Source organism: Capricornis sumatraensis, chromosome 22 (genome assembly GCF_032405125.1).
Source record: "Capricornis sumatraensis isolate serow.1 chromosome 22, serow.2, whole genome shotgun sequence".
In the NCBI taxonomy this organism is placed as follows: domain Eukaryota; kingdom Metazoa; phylum Chordata; class Mammalia; order Artiodactyla; family Bovidae; genus Capricornis; species Capricornis sumatraensis.
Genome location: NC_091090.1, coordinates 14,303,847 through 14,324,961, shown reverse-complemented (window position 1 = coordinate 14,324,961; position 21,115 = coordinate 14,303,847). Strand labels below are relative to the sequence as shown.

Genomic DNA, 21,115 nt, shown 5'->3' with positions numbered 1-21,115 from the left:
AGGAGCTGGGACGATTCTTCACGTCATCTCAAATTGAGGCAGCGGGGCTTGCACTGTCCCCACACACGGGCTACAGGCTGCTCCTGAGATGTTCTTATCCTGGGCAAGGAGGCTCCCTTCATTACAGGCCATTTCCTGAGGAACTCAGCTATGAGCCAGGCAGTCATGGACCTCAGGGATTCTGAGGGGTGGAGCCTGGGTGACGCCTCACAGCTTCCATGGGTGTATGTTAACGTTATGACCTTTTGCCAAATTGTTTTTCAAGTTGATTGTATCAACTTCTACTCCCTTCTGCAGTATATGAGAATTTGTATTGTTATTCTTCCTTTCCACATTTTTGGTTTTCCTGTGCTTTTTTTTTGTTTTTTAATGATTTCTATAGATCTTTTTTTGAGGTGCAAAAAATGATCTCTTTGACTGTGTCTGATGTTTTTAACTGAGTTTCTTTCTCTGGAAGTTCCAAGTATTTCTTTAAAAATGTTTATCATTTTTTTCCCTTAAAAGGCAAACTGTATCTTTTGCACAATTTTCATATCTTTATATATTTTTAAATAATATGACTTATTTGGGGGCTTCCCCAGTGGTCCAGTGGGTAAGACTCGGCCCTCCCAATGCAGGAAACACAGGTTCAATCCCTGGTCAGGGAACAAGATCCCACAAGCCACAAGTAAGACCCACAACAGGCAAAATAAAACAAACAAACAAAAAAAAACAACAACCCTGTTTCCTATACTGTAACCAACAGCTGTATTTCTTGATGTCCTGGGGCTCTAATTTCACTGGTTGTCCTGTTCATTTTCATGCAGGTTGTCTCTTTCCATTTATCATTTTGTGGAAGTTCTATACTGCCTGTGTTTGTCCTTCAGAAAGGTTTTGTCTGCTTCTTCCAGGCTCCCCAGGGATATTACCAGCCTGGGACCCCATTTCTTCCTTTATCTAAAAATAAACCTTTACAAGTTTCAGAAGACAGTATCTTCTAATTCTCTCATGGTTGCTTTCTTCTTTTTTAGTCTAAACTTTGGATTCATTTGTCCTGAACCTCTGTGAAGATGGCGCCACTGGAAGTAAAGGAGAAAGCCGGGGTGTCAGCTAAGGAGAGAAGTGTCCCGCAGTGAACGCCAGGCTTTGGCTTTGTGAGTCCCATTCCACTCGCGGCCCAGAGGGACTGTCTCCTCCCGGGCCCTCCTGAGCCCCTCCCGACCCCAAGTCTGGATTGTGCTGTGCTTCCACACCCCCTTCTTCCGCTCCCGCCCCAAATACTTCCTTAGGGTGGGATGGCACCTTCTCAGTCCTCCACAAACCCTGCTGGCTGATGAGCGGTGAGCAGAGCCCAGAGGTAGGGGGAATGATGGGCAGCCCCACCAGCTAGAATCGACCACCCCCACCAGAACCCCAGGCTCATTTGCCCCCTCTATGAACAGGCTGTTGGGGAGTCCCCTCAGCCCCCAGGAAAGAGACTATCAAGAACTGAGTTAGTCTAAATCAATTCTTAAATATTTAATTCCCATTTATTTAAAGTTCCATCAGTCTGTATACACTATTTATATTAAAAACATAGGAAGCTGGAGCTCCTAACAAAAATATACATTTCAATTTTGGAGACTGTTCAGACGCTGAGAAATTCCTCAGTATCAGACTGGGTGGGGGATGAGGATGGTGTGTGTGGCACGGGAGAGAGGGCAGGGAGGGAAGAATAGGGACCAGAGGGAAGAATTTTGCCATAGAGAGTGATCGCGGGGGTGTGGAAGGGCCCCTGGGGAAGACCAGACAGGACCCAGGAAGCCTGGGCTCTCACCCCGTGCCTCCTGATACCTTTCTCAGAGAACCCAGCCAGACCCTCACCCCTCTAGTCCACTTCCCTCTGGAAAGGCAGCCTGGGTGGGCTCTGCTCTCCACTGGGCCCCCATCCTGAGGCGGAGGTGGCAAGTGCTCGTCAGTGGGGGGGCGGACGGGGCAAGGAGCAGGGCTGGGCCTGGAAGTCCTGGTCACCCAAGGCGGAGCAGGGAGAGTTCCAGGCGGCCAGCTGGGCCAAATACAAGGACAGGGGAGCAGAGCAGAGCTGTTGCAACAAATGGGGGTCACAGATGTGCAGGATCTGTGAGCAGGTGCTGGGCTGGGTTTGCAGGACCCCAACCCCCGCCCACCCAGAGATCTGGCCCAGCCCAGGGAACTGGGGCGAAGCTCTGTGGCCACCCCTGGCCCCTCGGGGCCTTCACTTGCCTCCAGGAGGGGAGGGAGAGGGGCGAGGAGGCCCCAGGTAAAGTGAGTTCAGTGCTCTTGGGGTATGTGCTGGGGGGAGTGTATGGGCGGGAGCTGCAGCCTCCTGCAGGCACAGGCGGGTGTGCGGCCAGGCCCTGGCAGGGGCTGGGGCACGGGGGAGCTGCGGAGCTGACATGGTGGCAGGACTCGGCGGCTGCAGGGGGGAGAGCTGGGGTGCTGGTGGGGGACCCACCCCATTAACCTCCGACTCCCGTGAAGCTCGCTTCTCTTCAGTGGAGGTGTGGGGACCCCCACCCGGAGGGAACCCCACCTCTATCCAGGCTGGAGGGGTGTACCCCAGCGGCCAGCACAGGGGGCCATCAGTGACGCTGGCCTGGAAGCTCAGTGAAAAGAAGACCAGGAGGATGGCGGGTATCGGGGGGCAGCTGTGGCCTCAGCAGAGCAGTGACCATCTGGGGGAGATGGCCCCCGACAGGGACCCAGGGACGAGGGGTTGCTCTGCAGTCAACTCAGGGCTGCTTGGCTTCCCCAGGAAGCCAGGCCCAGAGCGCTTAGTGTTTCTTTGGGGTCCTCGGCTGTGAAGACGGGAGAAGGTGACCGTGGAACAGAGGGCAGGCCGCACTCCTCCTGCTTGGGCCCTGTTCTAGCTGCTGGTGAAGTGACACAAACTGTCTCAGAGGAAGACAAAGAGGGATAGACACGGGGAGGGGGAGAGAGGGAGGGAGGGAGAGAGAGGCAGGAAGCACGAGACCCACAGTGAGGAAGGAAGAGAAGGAGCAGAGAAACGAGAGCAGACGGAGGCGCTGAGGAGGGAAGGGAGGCTGGGGTTCAGGGAGCCAGAAGCCGAGAGTCCTGCCAAGTGAGAGCGAGCCCGCTGCTTGGGCGCCCAGCGCTCAGGGGCTGATCACGGGAGAAGCCCCGCGGGGGCGCCGGCCCCGGTCGCCGCCTTCAGTACATGTCCTTGTAGATCTCCTGGAGCAGGGGGTGCAGCGAGGTCTCCGTCTCGGTCTTCTTGATGCGCTGCATCATCTGGGCGTGCTCCGTGACCAGCTGCCGCAGGTCGGCCATCTTCTGCAGCAGCTTGGGGAAGAGGTACTGCGCGTCGGGGTGGTTGGCCTGCAGGTGGAACTCGAGGGCGCGCAGGATGGTGTCCTGGATGGCCTCCACCTGAGACACGTTCATGAGGCCTGGCCGGTCTGTGGGCACACAGGGCAGGGGCATGGGAGGGAGGAGGCCCACCTGGAGGCTCAGAGGGCGGGGCAGCTCCCTATACCCACACTGGTGTGGGCAACCTGACCTTGGGGACAGTGGGCCTCCCACCTGGATCCAAACCCCTTCTCTACCATAGACTACTAACAAGGCTATGGGCAGATCACTCAGCCTCTCTGGACCTCAGTTTCCTCATCTGTAAAATGGGAATAACAGAAGTTCCTCTGGCATAAAGTTGTTATGAGGATTAAAGAGTTATAATCTAGGGGAATCTGGTGACTTCCCTGGTGGCACAGGGGATAGCAATCTGCCTGTCACTGCAGGGGGACACGGGTCTGATCCCTGGTCCAGGAAGATTCCACATGCCGTGGAGCAACTCACCCTGTGTGCCACAGCCACGAGCCCTCGCTCTTTAGAGCTGCAGCTGCTGAGCCCACACGCCTAGTGCCTGTGCTCGGCAACAGGAGCAGCCACCATGACGAGAACGAAAAATAGCCCTAGTTGACGCAGCTAGAGAAAGCCTGTGCAAAGCAACAAAGACCCAGTGTGGCCAAAAATAAATAAATAAAAAGAAACTGAAATAGCGCCTGGCATGAAGCAAGCACTATGCCACTGCCAGCACGAGTCTGATTATATTTGGTGCGCTGGAATTTGAAAAATGCAGGTAAAACAGAAACTTTCTCTGCCACCAGAAATAAGCCCCATCAACATGTTGATACGTTTCCTTCTCCTTCTATCTCATCCGCATATACTAGATAGAGCTGGTCCTGCACACACAAGTTGGTGCCGTGCGTGTCCCACTGCCATCGTCACAAGGCTCCTTCCTCACGCTGCCAGAGCTTAGGCTGGGCCCCTGCAGTGAGGGCCCGGCCCTCGGGAGGCTGGCTCTGCGTGGGCCAGCCCCCTGCCCCCTCCCCGCCCTGCTTACCTCCGCACAGAATGATGGCCGCAATGAAGAGAGCCAGGTCACTGTCATCAAGTTCCAAGGCATTGAACTTGACGGCAAACTCGAACTTGGGCTCAATGATGTCACTGAAGGGCTTTCGGAGGCTGCGCAGGAACTCCCGGGTGACAAAGCCGGTGCCGTTGGCCACCAGCAGCCCGTCCTTGTTGACGATGGAGGCCAGCATGGCGAAGATGGCCTCATGCACACCGTACTTAAGCAGGGTCACCTGGTCGTTGAGGAAGAGGTCGCTGAAGCTGGGGATGCTCTTGGCGAACTCGGTGAGCTCACGCACGGTCTCCACCGTGGTGCACTGGCAGCGGTAGAAGACGTGCACGCTGATCTCCTTGTAGGGGGGCAGACTGTTCACCAGCTGCTTCCAGACCAGGCCCTTCTCCGCCTGCCACAGCGTCTCGATGTCATGGATCACAAAGGGCTGCAAACCAGGCCCTGTCAGAGGCCCAGCCTCGGGGGACCCCCGCCCGTGTGTGCTCCCACACCCTCTGCCTCTGCCAAGGAGTAGGGGGAGGAGGCCCACTTCTCCCCGCAGTCAGGCGGGCGGCAGCAGGGCCAGAGCCTGGGGCGCCGCCGGCTGAGCTGTGACACTCACCGCCGTGTGGCTGGCCTTGCCGGTGAGGATGCCGCGGGCCTTCTTTTTGGTCATGTTGAAGTTCTTCAAGTAGGCGCTGTAGATGTGCTTGGAGAAGGCCCTCAGGTCGGCCACCTGGGGGTTGTGCTGACTCCCCTCGTTGGCTGTCAGCCCCGCCACCAGCTTCCTCTTCTCAGCCTCTGGCATCCGGCCAAAACGGATGGCTGCGCAGGGAGGGGGACCGTCATGGAGGGGCCTGGTACCTCTAACGCACGCGAGCCAGAGACGGAGACACGCTTTCAGAAGCTCGAGAGCCAGCAAGCTGGAACGCTGGGGTGCCCCTCCAGAACACAAGCTCGGGGAGCAGGGCAGGCCCTCTGGCTGTCTTGTTCACAGAGTCTAGCACGCACGGGCCCTAACTCACAGGGCGACTGAGCCACTGTGGCTGGGAGGCCCAGAGGCCGTGCTGCGTGGTGGGCGGGGGGACAGTGGCTGGTATCAGAGGCCTGTGCTTGAGGGCCAGCTCGGCCCGCAGTGTGGCTGGCTTCAGGCAGGCCCCCTCACCTTCTCTCGTGAGAAAAGTGCAGCTAATAAATCTCACTAGATGATCAGAATTAAGTTAAGAGTATTCACATAGGAAGCACTCAAAAATAATAGACCAGGATGTGAATCTGGCTTCTCTCAGAGAAAAACTGAGAAGCGTTCAGTTTCCCCTGAGACCTCCTAGAAAAGCTGCCTCTCCCCACCCAAGGGATAGGGGTCCTGGCTGATACAGACTAAGGGGAGGGATTAAACTCTAGGCCTGCCACCCTCCAAGACACAAGACAGGTAGGTATCTGTGGGTGGAGATAAGTATACAAGAGGCCCTCCCTGTCCTCTGGAGGTCTGACCCAGAGGGGCAAACGGGGGGCAGGTGGGCTATCCAAAATCCTGAAAGTCTGAAGGCAAGACTCTGTTGGGCACCTAGCGCACAGGGCAGGGCAGGCTCTGTCTCCTGGAGCACTGGCCTCCAGGAAACTGCAGCCTGGCTCCTGGCAGCTGATACACGTGGTCAGCTACTGGCTTTTGGCTGCCCTCAACAACCAAGGCCTGAGGGCATCCTGGGCCTTGGCAGTGGCTTTTCACACCCTGTCAGGTCATCCAGGACAGGGTCCAGGAGAGTGGTGGTTTCAGCACCACTGGAGTTGGGGTCAATTCTCAGGCCCCTTCTGGGCCAGAGGGTGAGGCCTGGGTGCAGACAGGCGACTCCCCAGCCTGGGAGTGTGGCAGGTCCCAGGCAGTCTGGGAAGGCGGACCTTGGGCCAGCCTGTGCGGACTTTGAGACTCAGGGTCCAGATGGGCAAGGTCGACAGCTGATTTGCATGCCGGGCACTGCTCCGAGGGCACCCCTTCTGTCTCTGGGCCCCTGGAAACCTAGTTTCAGGTGAGCTCACCATTGTGTGACATGCCCAGTGCCAGGCATTTCTGGAAGCGGCAGTACTGGCACTTGTTGCGGTTCTTCTTCTGGATTTTGCAGATCCGCTCACATTTCTCGTACTCCAGCTTCATGCGGATTGTCCGACGGAAGAAGCCCTGAGGGAGTGGGGACACGTCAGGAAGAGAAAAGCCACGAGGAAGGGAGAAAGGGTGAGGCTCCTGGCCTGCCCGCTGGGTTGCACTCAGGGGCTTGATTATACATTTAAGATGAAACAATTCCTGAATTTTGAAATTAACGGAGGAATATCATTGGAGAGGAGAGGCAAAAGGAAAGTAAAATAATTCTAAAACTTTTGAAATAATTCAAAATAAAATACCATATTTAAGTGCTTCTTTGTAGATAACACCAAACGTACTATGGCTAACTTAATTTACTTGTAAATGCATCTGGTTCTGCAGTTTTCCAGGCAGTTGTTTAGTAAAATCATCTGTGCAATTTTGATGGGTGTGCAGTTAGGAGAAAGAACCCAAAAGCACCCCTGGAAAAGGAATTAAAATGTTTCTTTTTTTATAAAAGAGCCTCTCCTGGGCCCTTGAGGCCCAGGAAGCCCTGATCTCAGGGAGGAGACGCAAGCCCAAGAGCCGCATTCGGCCCTGCACGCCCTCTCCTGTCCGGTCCCCAGGGGGCGCCAGCGGCCCAGGTGAGAGGCTGGGTCAGCACCACCGGTGCCCAGCCCAGGCCAGGTAAGGGAACCCCTCCTCTGCTGCAGGACCCAGAACTCAGCCTGGAACCGGCCCAAAGGCCTGGCTGCCTCCCAGGCAGGAATTTCGCAGTGGGTCTGGTCAGGGCCTTGCCTGGCAGCGGGAAAGCTCTGTCAGGTCAACTCACCGTGCTAGGACAGCCCGCTCTCAGCCCGTACCTTGCATCCCTCACACGCGTGAACGCCGTAGTGGAAGCCCGACGCCTTGTCCCCGCACACCCGACACTCCATGTTGAGGCTGCCACACGAGGCCCCGTCACAGCCCATCTGCAGTTGGTCCAGCAGTGAGAGTGGAGAGCAGCTCTGGGAGAGGTCTGCAGACACACAACAGGGGGCGAGGTCTGCAGACACACAACACGGGGCGGCGAGGTCTACAGACACACAACAGGGGGCGAGGTCTGCAGACACACAACACGGGGCGAGGTCTGCAGACACAACACGGGGCGGCGAGGTCTACAGACACACAACACGGGGCGGCGAGGTCTGCAGACACACAACAGGGGGCGAGGTCTGCAGACACACAACACGGGGCGGCGAGGTCTACAGACACACAACACGGGGCGGCGAGGTCTGCAGACACACAACAGGGGGCGAGGTCTGCAGACACACAACACGGGGCGGCGAGGTCTGCAGACACACAACACGGGGCGGCGAGGTCTGCAGTTACACAACACAGGGGGGCGAGGTCTGCAGACACACAACACGGGGCGAGGTCTGCAGACACACAACACGGGGCGAGGTCTGCAGACACACAACACGGGGCGGCGAGGTCTGCAGACACACAACAGGGGGCGAGGTCTGCAGACACACAACAGGGGGCGAGGTCTGCAGACACACAACAGGGGGCGAGGTCTGCAGACACACAACAGGGGGCGAGGTCTGCAGACACACAACAGGGGGTGAGGTCTGCAGACACACAACACGAGGCAAGGTCTGCAGACACAACACAAGGAGACGTCTGTGGACAGACAACACAGGGCGCGGTCCGCAGACACACAGCACAGGGCGCAGTCTGCAGACACACACACAGGGTGGCTTCACGTCCTGCCAGGCCTAGGGGCCTGGGGAGGTGACCAGAGCCCTCACGGGAGCAGAGGTGGTGAGAAGACGCCTATGAATCACAGTCTTGGCTCAGCCACTTAAGGGCTACATGACCTCTGAGAGTCAACCTTTCCGAGGTTCAGTCTCTTCACCTAGAATGTGGGGTTAATGACAGCTTCTCTGGGAGGAGGGTGAATGTGTCCAAAGCCTTTCCCCCAGATCTGACACCCTGCAGTTGTTCCAGAAATTCTGCTCACTATCTGGCCTGGGCAGACTCACCACTGGTGGAGAGGGCATGGGGGATGGCTGTGTTTTGGGAGGACGGCAGCAAGAGGGAAAAAGCAGACAGATTCTCTTAGACTGTCCTGAGGAAGAGGCTCCCTGGTTTATAAGACTCCACTGGGTGGGCCCATGGGAGATGGTGTGCGGCATGGTTTGTGGGGGCTTCAGAAGTGCCCCCACCCCAGAAGTCTGATTCCTGCATGGACTCCAGAGATGCTGTGAAGAGTCTCTCAAGAAGCTCAAGTTCATTCCCATGGAGTTTCTTGCTTGATTGAGCAGAAAAAGCAGAAGTCTCAATCACATTGACCGGGCAGCAGGCTGAACTTCCTTGAGTGTTTTCCTATTACTAATAAAGGCACAGACGTCTGAGCCCCGGATTGAGAGTGTCAGTGAGGAAAGCAGTTGGCCACAGGGGGCTTCGGGCTATTAGTGCTGCCAGCTGACTCACTAAGGAGTGCTGGGGGCCTCTCCTGATCGCCTCCTTGGACGCTCAGAAACAAGCCCTCCCCGGCAAGGGGGCCTGACTGAGCCCTAGCACAAAGCTGCTTCGTGATGCCACAGATTGCCTGTCTCCCCTGCCAGGCTAGCCTGACAGCCTGCCGTCCTCTGCCTTCTTCGCTGATGAAGGCACACCCACCTCAGGGGCAGGGGCCAAATCCCCAGAGCAGAGGAGCTGGGAGCAGACGGTGCTACAGCGAGACCCCAGCCACGGTGGTCAGCCCAGACGTAACGCGTTCCGGGCTGCCTTCTGCCCTCTACAGTACAGTCACTCTGCACAAGATCTTGATTCCTGGGACTTCCCTGGTCCTGTGGTTAAGATCTGCCTTCCAGCGCAGAGGATATGAGTTCAGTCCCTGGCCGGGGAACTAAGATCCCACATGCCGCAGGGCAGCTAAAGCGGGGCGCTGCAACTACTGAGCCCGACAGCCACAATGAGACACCCCGAGGGTGGCAGCGAAGACGCTGCATGCCGCCACTAGACCTGGTGCACCGAATAAACAGACAGAGGGCTTCCCAGGTAGGCCAGTGGTAGACAAATCCGCCTGCCAGTGCAGCAGACGCAGGAGACACAGGTTCAGTCCCTGGGTCGGGAAGATCCCAGGAGAAGGAAACGGCAGCCTGCAGCAGCTGCTCGCCTCCCAGCTGGGAGGGTAGGGGTGACACGGCCCCTGCTTCCTGAAAAGCCAGGCCAGTCACAGAGGCCAGGTGCTCCATGGGCTGCAGCTGTGTCGCTCAGCCTGAAGACAGGGGCGCTCACTGCGGGGGGGGGTGGGGGGCCTAGGGGAGGGAGCCCTTCCGGTCTCAGGGACCCTTGAGTGCACTCAGAGTTGGGCGCCCCCATCAGGACGTAAGGGCCACAGGGCAGGGCCTCCATCTGCTGGGGTGCTGCTGCTGGATGTAGGGCAGGTGCCCGGCGACTCTGGACTGAGGGTCCTCCAGCCGCCTGGGCGCCCGGGCCTCGGTGCCCTCTGGCTGGAGGGGCCGGGCAGGACCTGCCGCTCCTGGAGGGCATGGGGTTCACGTCACCAGCTGCTGGGAGAAAACGAGACAACACGTGACGGGGCTCTGTGGAGACCTGCGCAGACGCGGGCAGGGAGGGTTTCCGGCGGTTCCTCCCCATCTGTGGTCTGTGAGCGTGTTCGCTTTCTGGTGCTTCTCGTAAGCGGTGTTTCTTTTGTGGTTTGCACGTCTGCCTCCCCCGCTAGCCTCGGCACATCTCTACTCACGTTCTCTTTGGATCTCGAAGGCCACCTCCTCCACCGAACCTGGGTTCACAGCGACCTATCACCCCAGGCTGCTCCCGCCTCCCCATGAAGAGGGGCGCTTCCTTGTTCCCGCTGTGGCTCTGGAGGGCTGGCAGGCGTCTGGTCACTTGGTTGCTGCTGGCACGGCTTGTGGCAATGTCACCCTCTCTCTTCACTCAATAGACTTTTGCTGTGCACTTGCTGAGCGCAGAGCCGGAGTCGGACCATGCCCTCAACCAGCGGAGGTGAGGAAACCAGGACCCAAGGTAGTGAGCGGCAAGGCTGGCTGGTGGCGGGGCAGGCAGCGAGGTGCAGGCCTGCGGGGGAGCTGCTGCCGGGCGAGGGGGTCAGGGAATGTGACCGCTCCCCTCTCTCGGCTCAAAGGTCAGGGCTTTGGACGACCCCCACCTTGGTTCCAGGTTCTCAGAAGCAGCAGGCCTGGTGTGGGAGGTGAGAATGGATTCAAGAGCCCTGTGGGCAGTTCAAGTCGGGGTCCAAGACTCAGACCTAAGCTCTGTGCCCTGGGCATGTCCCCTCTGCAAATGGAGTTGACAGCGGCGTCTGTCTAGAGTCATGGTGAGGAGCACAGGAGCTAACAGAGAGCTCCTGGACCTTGGCAGTGCTCTGTAAATCCGCTTCGGTGAGGAGGGGACTTAGTAAGGTTCTGCAGTTCCCAAGCCTGTGCCCACATGGCAGGGGCCGGGCCTTCTCCTTCCTCTGGCTGCTGGCTCCTCTTCTCCATGGCACAGAAACCAAGACGGGGGCGGAGGGTCATCTTGTTGTGAGGCCGGGAGAGCTCCGAACGAGACTGGGCACCCCTGCTCTGCCTGCCCTGCTCCGCCTGGAAGAAGCCAAGGTGCCAAGCCCTTGTACCAGTGACACAGGCAGATCTCTGGACGGCAGGGAGAGGCCCCAGTGAGCATCCCGGGGTGGCGGGGACCAGTCAGGAGAGCTGCAAACTGGCCTAGAGGGAGAGAGGCGCAGGGCAGCACTGGCGCCCAGGTACGTCTGCTCCCCGCCAGGTGGTGGAAGGCCACGGGGAGGCAGGGAGGCCTGGAGCAGGAGTGATGGGAGAGCGCCAGCCCCCCGCCCCGCCTGTGTGAGGCGGGAGAGAACACGAGGAACTGGCACACGGCAGAAAGGGGCCAGGAGCCGAGGGGCCGGGAGCCGAGGGGCGGGGAGCGAGGGGCCAGGAGCTGAGGGGCCGGGAGCCCAGGGGCGGGGAGCCAAGGGGCTGGGAGCCCAGGGGCCAGGAGCTGAGGGGCCGGGAGCCGAGGGGCGGGGAGCGAGGGGCCGGGAGCCGAGGGGCCGGGAGCCCAGGGGCAGGGAGCCGAGGGGCCAGGAGCTGAGGGGCTGGGAGCCGAGGGGCCAGGAGCTGAGGGGCTGGGAGCCGAGGGGCCAGGAGCTGAGGGGCCGGGAGCCCAGGGGCGGCGAGCCGAGGGGCCAGGAGCTGAGGGGCCGGGAGCCGAGGGGCGGGGGCGTGGAGCGCCTGTCTCCTGCAGGGGCGGGCTTGCTGCGGGGAACCGGTGTATTGGGGTATTCCTGTCACTGCATGGTGAGCTTTCCAAAGATAAAGTTCTGTTTCTTCCCTGTTCACCACCTGACTTAAAAGTTTATTCTCCAACCGTCACCATATCTTACCCCAAAGTGATAATGGCAGAATGTTCCCCACTCAAGGGACCCACTTCTGAAGGCTCCTTGCCCACCCATGATCTCCCCACAGGAGAATCCCAGGGAGAGAGGAGCCTCGCGAACCGCAGTCCATGGGGTCACAAAAGAGTCGGACATGACTGAGCAATTGAGCATGAACATCGTTTCAAACCACCGTGGGAGTCAGTAACTGCCACCATTTAAAGATGAGGGGACTGAGGCCCAGGAAGTTACAGGTTTTGTCCAAGGTCACCATGCAGTACATGGTAGGACTGGGATTGGACCCTCAATCCGAGAACCCCTGCAAGGGCTACGTGTTCAATGCACGCCCAGTGTGTCAGGACCTCCACTGGATGCTTCACGCATCAGCCTCATGTGACCCATGCAACAACCCTTCAAGCAGGTCTTCTTAAGACTCTTTCATAGATGAGGAAACAGGCTCAGAAGGCTAGGTGATGTGCTGACAGCGGCTAATTCTGTGTCAGCTCGGCCAGGCTAGGTACCCATGAAATCCAGTTTAACATGTTACTGTGAAGGTATTTTTTGATACTACTGATATTTAAATCAGGACTCCTCATAATGTGAGAGGCCCCTGCCAGTCAGCTGAGGGCCTTAGGAAGACGAGATCAAGGCCTCCGCAAGGCAGAAGGAATGCTGCCTGCAGGCTGCTTCCAACTCGACCTCCATCATCACTGCCCCCAGGCCTCCAGCCTGCTGGCCTCCCTGCAGAATTTCAAGTTGCCAATCGTCATAATTACATGATCCAATTCCTTAAAATAAATCTCTCTCTCTACACACACACACACAGACACACACACACACACACTCGCTCTTGGTTCTTTCTCCACAGAACCCTAACACTGTGGCAGACTAAGAATTATAACTCAGAACCCCCAGGGCTGAGCTCTGACCCCCAGCACTGGATGACCGCCCATACCTATGTGTGCGTGCATGTGTATACTTGTGTTCATAACTACTAATCAATAGTTTGTGACTAGGATCAGTGAGATGAGTCACTGCCGAATGTATTACTGGAGTGTTTGGGCTTAGCATAAGCAGTAGCCCCGTCACGCAGAGAGTCAAGTATCAGTTGCACCATCTCTGATTACACGTTCAGCAAACAGACACGACTGGCCTTACTCACGTCATCACCTCCCCGGCCTGTCTATCTAGTCTCCATCGCAGGAGGCATGCTGTTGTCAGAGCTGGGAGGGCGGCCCAGAGGGAACAGTCCTGTCTATTTACTTTACTGGTAGAGCCCCCATAGCAAACAGCTTCTGAAGACATGGCCAGTTCTGTGGAACTCTGGGGCTGGGCAACCCGGCAGTCTCCAGTTCACCTGGCCTGTGGGCTCCTCAGGGCAGGTACCCAGCCATGCCCTCCCCTGGATGGCCAGCCCCTGCGGAACCCCGTCAGGCACTGCTGAGTGAGAGGAAGTGCCAAGGCTGGGAGGAAGGATACTCTGTGTCGCTCAGTCCCGCGCGGAGACCTCTGACCTCCCCCTTGGGTGTGACTGGGAGGTTCATCACTGCCACCAGAGGGGAGGGGGCGGGAGAGGCGGGTGAGGGCTGGCTCAGCGCCCCCGCCAGCCAAGGACTCGGGGCATGCGAGCATCCTCACTGCTGAGTGCTCACGTGAGGCCCATCCTGACCACCTCCTGGAAGCGGGGTGCTTGGCGGGTGCTAAGCTCGGTACAGAGGTGCACAGCATCAGCGCAAAACCTCTGGGGGGGGGTCAGAGGGAGCCAAACTCTGAGGCCTGCCTGCTGTTTCAGGGCTTGAGACGGCGCCTCATCCTCTTGGGGTCCCTAAGGGGACGCCAGAGGCCAAAGTCACAGACTCACGGGAGGAACAGGGAACCGGCAGGTGCTGGCACAGCTGTGGCCGGTCACATGCTGCCGTGACTCCTCACCCACTGGCCCTTGAGATGGGCAGGACTTCTGGCCGCACCACGCAGCGTCCCCGACCAGGGATAGAATACAGGCCACCAGGGTGAAAGCCGGAAACCCTGACCACGAGGCCACCAGGGAAGCTCCAAGACGCAGCCTTAAAGGATGAACAGACTGAGACTGGAGAGGTGAGGCCCTTTCCAGAGGCCCGCGGTCCAGACTGGCAGACCTGGGGCTCCTGCCCTGGGCGCTGGGCTCCCCGACGCAAGAAGCTCTGCTCCTGGGGCCCCTCACCTGCTGGCTGCTTTTATTTTTAAGAAAACAACAACTAGTTTATTTCACCCTTTTAAAGAAAGCAATTCATTTGCTTTTTAAGTTATGAGACTGCTGCAGGCTTGCTGGGAAAAACATATAAGGGCACACATGCAGCGTGTGACAGACCCCCCCCCCCTCCACAATCCTACCCCTCCAAGCAGCCCCCAGTCCTCTGGCTGTTCTATCCCAGTGCCTTCTGAGGTACGTGAGGATTTTTAAACAGTGGGATCCTCAAGCAGTTGGGAGCTTACTTCCCGGTCAGTGCATACAGACCCACCTCAGTCTTCCTACTGACCGCAAGGCACCCCACTGCACGGCTCTCCCACAGTTTACATACCAGCTCCCCACACATGGGTGCTTTCCAATTTTCTGCTATTATGAATGGCGTGGCTGTGGATGAGTGCAGAAATCTCTGCGCACCCTGAGCGCGTATTTACACTGGATACATTCCTCAAAGAGGAGCTGTAGGACCGAAGCAGCACACGCTCAGAAGTGCTGGCCTGCACTGCCAAGCCGCCCTCCCCGCCTCGGGGGCTGCAAGGCCAGCCTGGTCCTCGCCACCAAACTCACACGCTAAATGACATCTCATGTGAAGAGCCCTTCTTTGGCTGTCTGGTAGACTGAGAAAGGTTTCCTGTTTTCTGGCCATTTGTCTGTCCTACCGCCAACTGCCTGCTCCTGCTTTTCTGGTGGGAGGCTTGCCTTTTAGAATTTTACATGCTATGGCTTTCACTTAAGTGATTAGGTTAAACAATCCCGTCCTGTTTCAATTACCAAACAAGTAGTTCTTTCTACTGCCAAGTCATCCATTTATTGATACACAAACTCTACTAAATGTCACATCGTACACAGCACTGTGAGACTGGCTGGGCACATTCTGCCCCAGACACCTCCCTGTAAGCCCGAAAACCCATCAGCTCCCCGAGACTCCATCACCTCACTTGCCTCGCCTGCTTCTGCACCAGCTACCACATGCTGCTCTGCATGTGAACAGGCTACCACTTGGCTATATGGTCCCCCAAGGTGCGCAAGAACCACGGGACAGGACACCGCACTGGTAACTTCTCCATGCCCGGGGAGAGTGTGGGCCAGGGTAGGCAGTGAGGCCACCGACCCCGAGGCCCTCTCTTCCCTGGGGTCCTTGGTGACATCTCCTGCTCCTTCTTAGCCCCCAGTGTCTCCCCTCTGCCTCCTAATCCTCCGTGCCTGTCTCCAGTTCAGACAATGTGGGCTGTTAGCTCTGCAGGACAAGATGGCTGCAGGTTTAGCCAGTCCTCTCTTTTGAGGAAGGTTGTTCTGCAAAGCCATCCCAGGAACCAGCCACCCAACAGGGAGCAGGTGACCCTGGGGGCGGGGGGACACCCTCTCTTGGGGCCTGAAGTCACAGCAGCATACTTTCCTCATGCCTGGGTGTCTGGTGGGACCGGAGGGACTGGCCAATGGCTCTCCAGTCGCCCTGCCCCAGCCTGTGCCCCGAGGAGGAGGAACCTCTACAAAAGCTGGGCTCCTGCTGTGCAGGTTCAGAGCAGTGTGACATAGGGATCCAGGCCTCTTGTAGCTGTGGGCTCAGGTGGGGGCCAGTCCGACCTCAACAGCCCCTGTCCGCCCTACCTCAACTCCGGACCCCATCCGCCTCCTTCTTCCCATGCAGACCCAGGGGGCCAGAGCCATCTCTGTGGGGCCAGCCCGCTCCTCTGCCCACATCACCACTTGCAGTTGGGATCCCCTTCAGCTGAAACCAGCAGCGAGGTCGGGATGCCCCTCCGGGCAGCACGTCCTCTACTGACCCAGAGCTCCCTCTGCGGGAAGGGAGCAAGGATCAGTGAACGCAGCAGCACTCGGGTGGAGGGAGCGGGAGAGAGCTGGGGTGAGGCGGCGAGGGAAGAGGCGGCATCAGCAGCAGGGAGAGCCAGGGGCTGAGAGGGGGCGTCCGGGAGACCTTGGTGGTGGACCCAACATCACGACAATGAGAGGAGGAGGATGACGGAGTGGCACAAGGTACCAGAGGAAGGCTTCTGCGCTGATGCTGGCAGTAGATACCGCGGAACCAACAAGCGAGGCAAGAGAAGCTAAATTCCGGTCATTCTCTCTAACTGCTTAGCATCTGCCTAATTGCAAAGCACCCTGATGATGTGTAACTAGCACCAGATGAACTGAGCTGTGTGTTCTGTCTAAGCCTGATCATCACACGTAAGGTGATCTTTCTGGATGTTGCTGATGCACGTTTGTCCTGGGCCCCTTGTAGTATGAGAGGTGGAATATCAACAGCAACACGCATTACAAATGCTAACTCGTTCAATTCCCACAAAAGCCTGCGTGTACACCTGCTGAAACCCGTGTTCTACAGGAAGAATGGAGACAACTCGCCCAAGATCCTGCAGCTGATGAGCAGCAGAGCCGGGGCGTGGCCCCGGGCTGCCTGGCTCCGGCCCTTACCCACCCTGGCCTCCTGCCTCCCACGACGACGCTGTGTGCGGCGGGCCAGGCTCCCCCGTCTGCGTCCCCAGCACCCCCTCACCTGTGTAGCTGCTGGAAGGAAGTGAGTGCTCTGGTCCCCCGTTGAGCTCTGGGGCTCCTTCTGTACTTGCCGCTTCCTCTTTCTCCTCCTCTGGCCGGGCCTCAGGGGCTTCCTCCGGGGGCTGCTCCATGGCTGACTTCCCCTGGGCGCCACGCCTGCAGGCCGGGTCATAGCTCTGGCATCATCTGGGTCTGAACGCAGACGGATCTCTACAGGGCAGTTCCCGTCAGTCTGGACGAAGGGGAAGACAGGAAGAGGCTGGGGAGGATGAGGGTGACAGGGTGGGGACGGGTGGGGAGAGGAGCCCCCACATGGGGGGGCACGTCCTGCTGCCCTGCTGGGGCAGGAGTGCCTCAGGCCTGCAGTGAGCCAGTCTCCCCTCCTGGCATCACGGGTCACTGCGCCTCCACCCTTTGCCCACCTGGCTCTTGCAGCGGGTTTGTGGGCTTCAGAGCAGTCTCTATGAGCCAGGTGTGGTGGGCGACGTGCCCCCGTGAATCCTTCCCCGCGCCCTGCTCTTTGAGCCTCCTGAGCCTGCAGGAGCCACATGAGAATGGCCTGAGGGCCTTTGTCAAATTCTCCAGCCCCCAACCCCCATCCTGTCCCCACCAGGCCCCAGAATCATCTCTCTCCTAAGCACCTGGCTTGAAGGCAGTGGATCCCACCCTTCCTGCCTCTGGGAGAAGGAAAAAGACACACTCCCTGCCCACTAGGCCAGCAGCTGACAGGTCTGCAGCCAGACTGTCAGCGCAGAGCCACCGAGTAAGGGGTGATGCACACTGTTCCGGAATCTGGTGACCCCCATACGTCACCCTAGAGGAGGCAGTTCCAACCCCCAACCAGTCTTGTCCACAAATCACACATAAGTGAGGGGGAGTGAGGCCACGAGATGTGGGGAGAGTCCGGCAGGGAAGGCCTCTCGGGGATACAGCCTGAGAAGAGACGCGGAGCCGACACGCTGAGGAGTGGTGGGGAACCCCGCTGGCAGGGCGAGGGGCGCCACAGGCGAGAGGACTTGAAGGGATGGCTGGGAGGGCACTGAATCCGGCATGCACACTTCAAGCCACAGGGCGCGTGACTAGACCGTGCTGTGGCGGTGCAGACCCGGAAACTAACATCAGGAGAGACCTATCTCACGGAAATTCACGCACCTTTGGAACCTCACCCTGGATGTCCCCACAGGCAGCTCAAACTCAACCGATCCAAACAGAAGCCACGTTCTGGCCCTGAGCTGGCCCTTCCCTCCTCTGGTAATCCCTACCTCTGTGACCCAGACGCCCACTGCCCACCTATCAAAGCCGGCAAGTGGGAGCCACTCGAGACTCACCTCTCTCACCTTGCTCTAGACTTGCAAACTTGGCTATACTGGAATCACTGGGGAGCTATCCTCACAGATTCTCATTCGACTGGTTTGGGAGCAGCTTGGCATCGGGATTTTTTTAATTCCCCTGGGGATTGTAATGCACAGCCAAGCCTGAGAACCCCTGTGCTACAGTAAAGCAACTTCCAGTTGGCGGTAAATCGTTCCCTCTTAATCACTGCTTCCCACCAGGCCTCCATTCTCCCTTGTGTGGACTGACACAATGATCCTTAAATTGCTCTCCCAAAGGCAGCTTGGAAATTCGGCGCCAGACTCTAGGCGCCGGGGGGCTAGGAATCTGGAGTTGCGTGTGCGGGTGCACGTTCACTGATAGGACAGCCGCAGGATGGAGCTCAGTTCACTAAAGACTGACATGCCGCAGGGGGGCGGGGCACCGGAGACGAGACACTCGGGATGGGAGTGTGGCAGGGACAAGGCAAGGGCTGGGTTTGTTTTTTTTGGGGGGGAGGGTAGTCAACCATGTCAAATGCTGCAGAGTTTAAGAGTGATAAACAGATACACGGCCACTGAATTTGGTGACTGTGAGGTTATCTCTAACCTTGTTATACAAATTTCAACCAAATGGGTGGGATAGAAAGCAGGGCTCTGAAGATTAAGTGGCAGCAAGTAAGCTGGGACAGTGAAGGAGACTTATTGTTAAATGATTATCATCAGGGGAAAAAATTTATAAGAGGATGTAGCTTGAAAATCTAGCAAAGCCACGAGGAGGTTTTTTGGAACAGAGGAGACTCGAGTAAGCCGTGGCTAAAGGAGAGGTCCTCTGAGAAAGACAGTCTGAAGATTCAAGGGGGCAGCCGCGGCAGAACGACTGACGGGAGGGGAGTGACTCAAGGGCACAGGAAGAGGAAGACACGGACGCCGCAGCACTGCGTGTGTGGAGGGCGGTAAAGCTCGCGGGGATCGGTCTCACTGCTTAGTTAACCTGAGTATAAGGGATAGTTGTCTACTGAGAGTAAAGGACAGGACTTGAAGAAAGCAAAGAGGCTGGATGGAGGTAGGGAATTAACTGGAGAGAAATAAAAGGAATTACATAGAAAGGCTACGGTAAATAAACCAGTGAGGCACTGGCACAAGAACAGGTAATCATTGAAAGAGAACATACAAAGTCCACAAACAGATACAAATGCGTACGGGGCGGGACTGTAATGCCACAAAGATGGCGCTCCAGGGAGAGAGACTGAGAGAGCAACACTGAAACAATACATTGTGTGACACAGACAGCCGGGGGTGGGGGGGTGGGGCGGGGGGTTGCCGTGTGACACGGGGAGCTCAAACGCTGTGACAACCTAGGGGGCGGGAGGGAGGGGCAGGAGGGAGGGGACGTGTGCACACCTACGGCTGATTCATGTTGCTGTTTGACAGAAACTAACACGATAGAAGGCGATGGCACCCCACTCCAGTACTCTTGCCTGGAAAATCCCACGGACGGAGGAGCCTGGTGGGCTGCAGTCCATGGGGTCGCTAAGAGTCAGACACTACTGAGAGACTTCACTTTCACTTTTCACTTTCATGCATTGAAGAAGGAAATGGCAACCCACTCCAGTGTTCTTGCCTGGAGAATCCCAGGGACAGGGGACCCTGGTGGGCTGCCATCTACGGAGTCGCACAGAGTCAGACACGACTGAAGCAACTTAGCAGCAGCAGCAACACGAAAAAGCAATTATCCTCCAATTAAAAATAAATACATTTATTTTTTTAAAAAAGATGGCACTCCAAACCAAAACGAAAAGACAGATTCTTCAGGAAATAATACGGGGACAACTGAGTAGCCATCTGGATCCCTACCTTATATCTTATACCAAGACAAGGTCCAAATAAATCAAAGGTTTTAACGTTAACAAAAATACATGAACTATATAAAAAGTGCTGAAAAGCTAAGTGGAGGAAAAGTGGAGATTGATACTAAAATCCACAAAACTTAATGGGTAAAAACTTATGGGTAAAAAAATTAACAAATGCTATTTCATAAAAATACAAACTTACTACAAAGTAAAAAAAAACAAAAAACCCCTCAGGGACTTCCCTGGTCCAGGGGCTCAGGTTCGCATTCCCAACACAGGGGGCCTGGGTTTGACCCCTGGTCAGGGAACTAGTTCCCACATGCTGTAAACAACAGTTCCTGGGCTGCAACGAAGACCCAGCACAGCCAAACAAACATACACACACCCCCCAAACCCAGAGGGGAAAAAACAAAAACAGGTAACAGACTGGGAAATACATTTGCAATTCATCAGACAAAGGGCTAACTGCTCTAAAACAGTTTTTAAAAATTAAGTAAAAGATCAGCAATCCAACAAAAAAATGGGCCCAAGATACAAAAAATATAGAAAAAAGGTATACATTTACTTCTTAAACATATGAAAACACGCTCAACATCATTTATAAAAAGAGGAATACAAATTAAAACATCACTGAAATATACTTTTTTTTTTTTTTTTTTTGCCATACCATGGTAGCTTGTGAGGTTTTAGTTCCCTGACTAGGGACTGAACCTGGGCCCTTGGCAGTAAGAGTGCAAAGTTCTAACCACTGGACTGTCAGGGAATTCCCTGAAATATACTTTTTACAATCAGATTAAAACAAACGCTAACACCTCTGTGGCTATGCACTTGGGGAAATACCATCTCACATGTCCTTTGTGGGAAAGTAAATTAGCATGACGTCTAAAGAGGGTTATTTGGCTACATCTTTTAAATTACTGGACACGTTCCCTTTGACCCAGAGATACCATTTCTAGGTTGTCTCTTACAGATATCCTTCCACTGAAGGATAATGACACACAGTATTAGCACAAGGTTACTCATTACAGAATTATTTGACTGGCATGGGTGGGGAACAAGTTAGATATCCATTAACAAGGGACAGCCATAAACAAGGATGATGATGTTTATGGACTGATATGGGAGTATCTCTAAGATATATTAATAAGAGAAGAAAGCAATTTGCAAACTGAAGTGAAGAACTATACTTTATGGAAAAAAGATATACCGAAGCTGGATTTGATCTGATAAGATAGTGCTGGAAAGCTACATAAGAACTAGGAACACTGGTTGCTTCTGGGGGTTCAGTTCAGTTCAGTCGCTCAGTTGTGTCCGACTCTTTGCGACCCCATGAATCGCAGCACACCAGGCCTCCCTGTACATCACCAACTCCAAGA

General features: G+C 56.4%; 1 protein-coding gene across 2 annotated transcripts in view; it reads right to left on the bottom strand.

Annotated features, from left to right (window-relative positions):
• Window positions 1-1,520: 1,520 nt before the first annotated feature.
• PPARD (peroxisome proliferator activated receptor delta) overlaps window positions 1,521-21,115 on the bottom strand; it is an 89,090-nt gene continuing 69,495 nt past the window's right edge. Inside the window, exons 3-8 of one of the 2 annotated variants that reach the window (XM_068994039.1) lie at window positions 16,578-16,808; window positions 7,298-7,509; window positions 6,395-6,533; window positions 4,983-5,185; window positions 4,358-4,808; window positions 1,521-3,416 (exon numbers count right to left, since the gene is read on the bottom strand). In XM_068994039.1, the coding sequence (XP_068850140.1) occupies window positions 3,169-3,416; window positions 4,358-4,808; window positions 4,983-5,185; window positions 6,395-6,533; window positions 7,298-7,509; window positions 16,578-16,707 (1,383 nt within the window). In that variant the 5' untranslated portion in view covers window positions 16,708-16,808 and the 3' untranslated portion in view covers window positions 1,521-3,168. The remainder of the gene's footprint in view (window positions 3,417-4,357; window positions 4,809-4,982; window positions 5,186-6,394; window positions 6,534-7,297; window positions 7,510-16,577; window positions 16,809-21,115) is intronic. The other variant, XM_068994040.1, reaches the window with a different exon arrangement.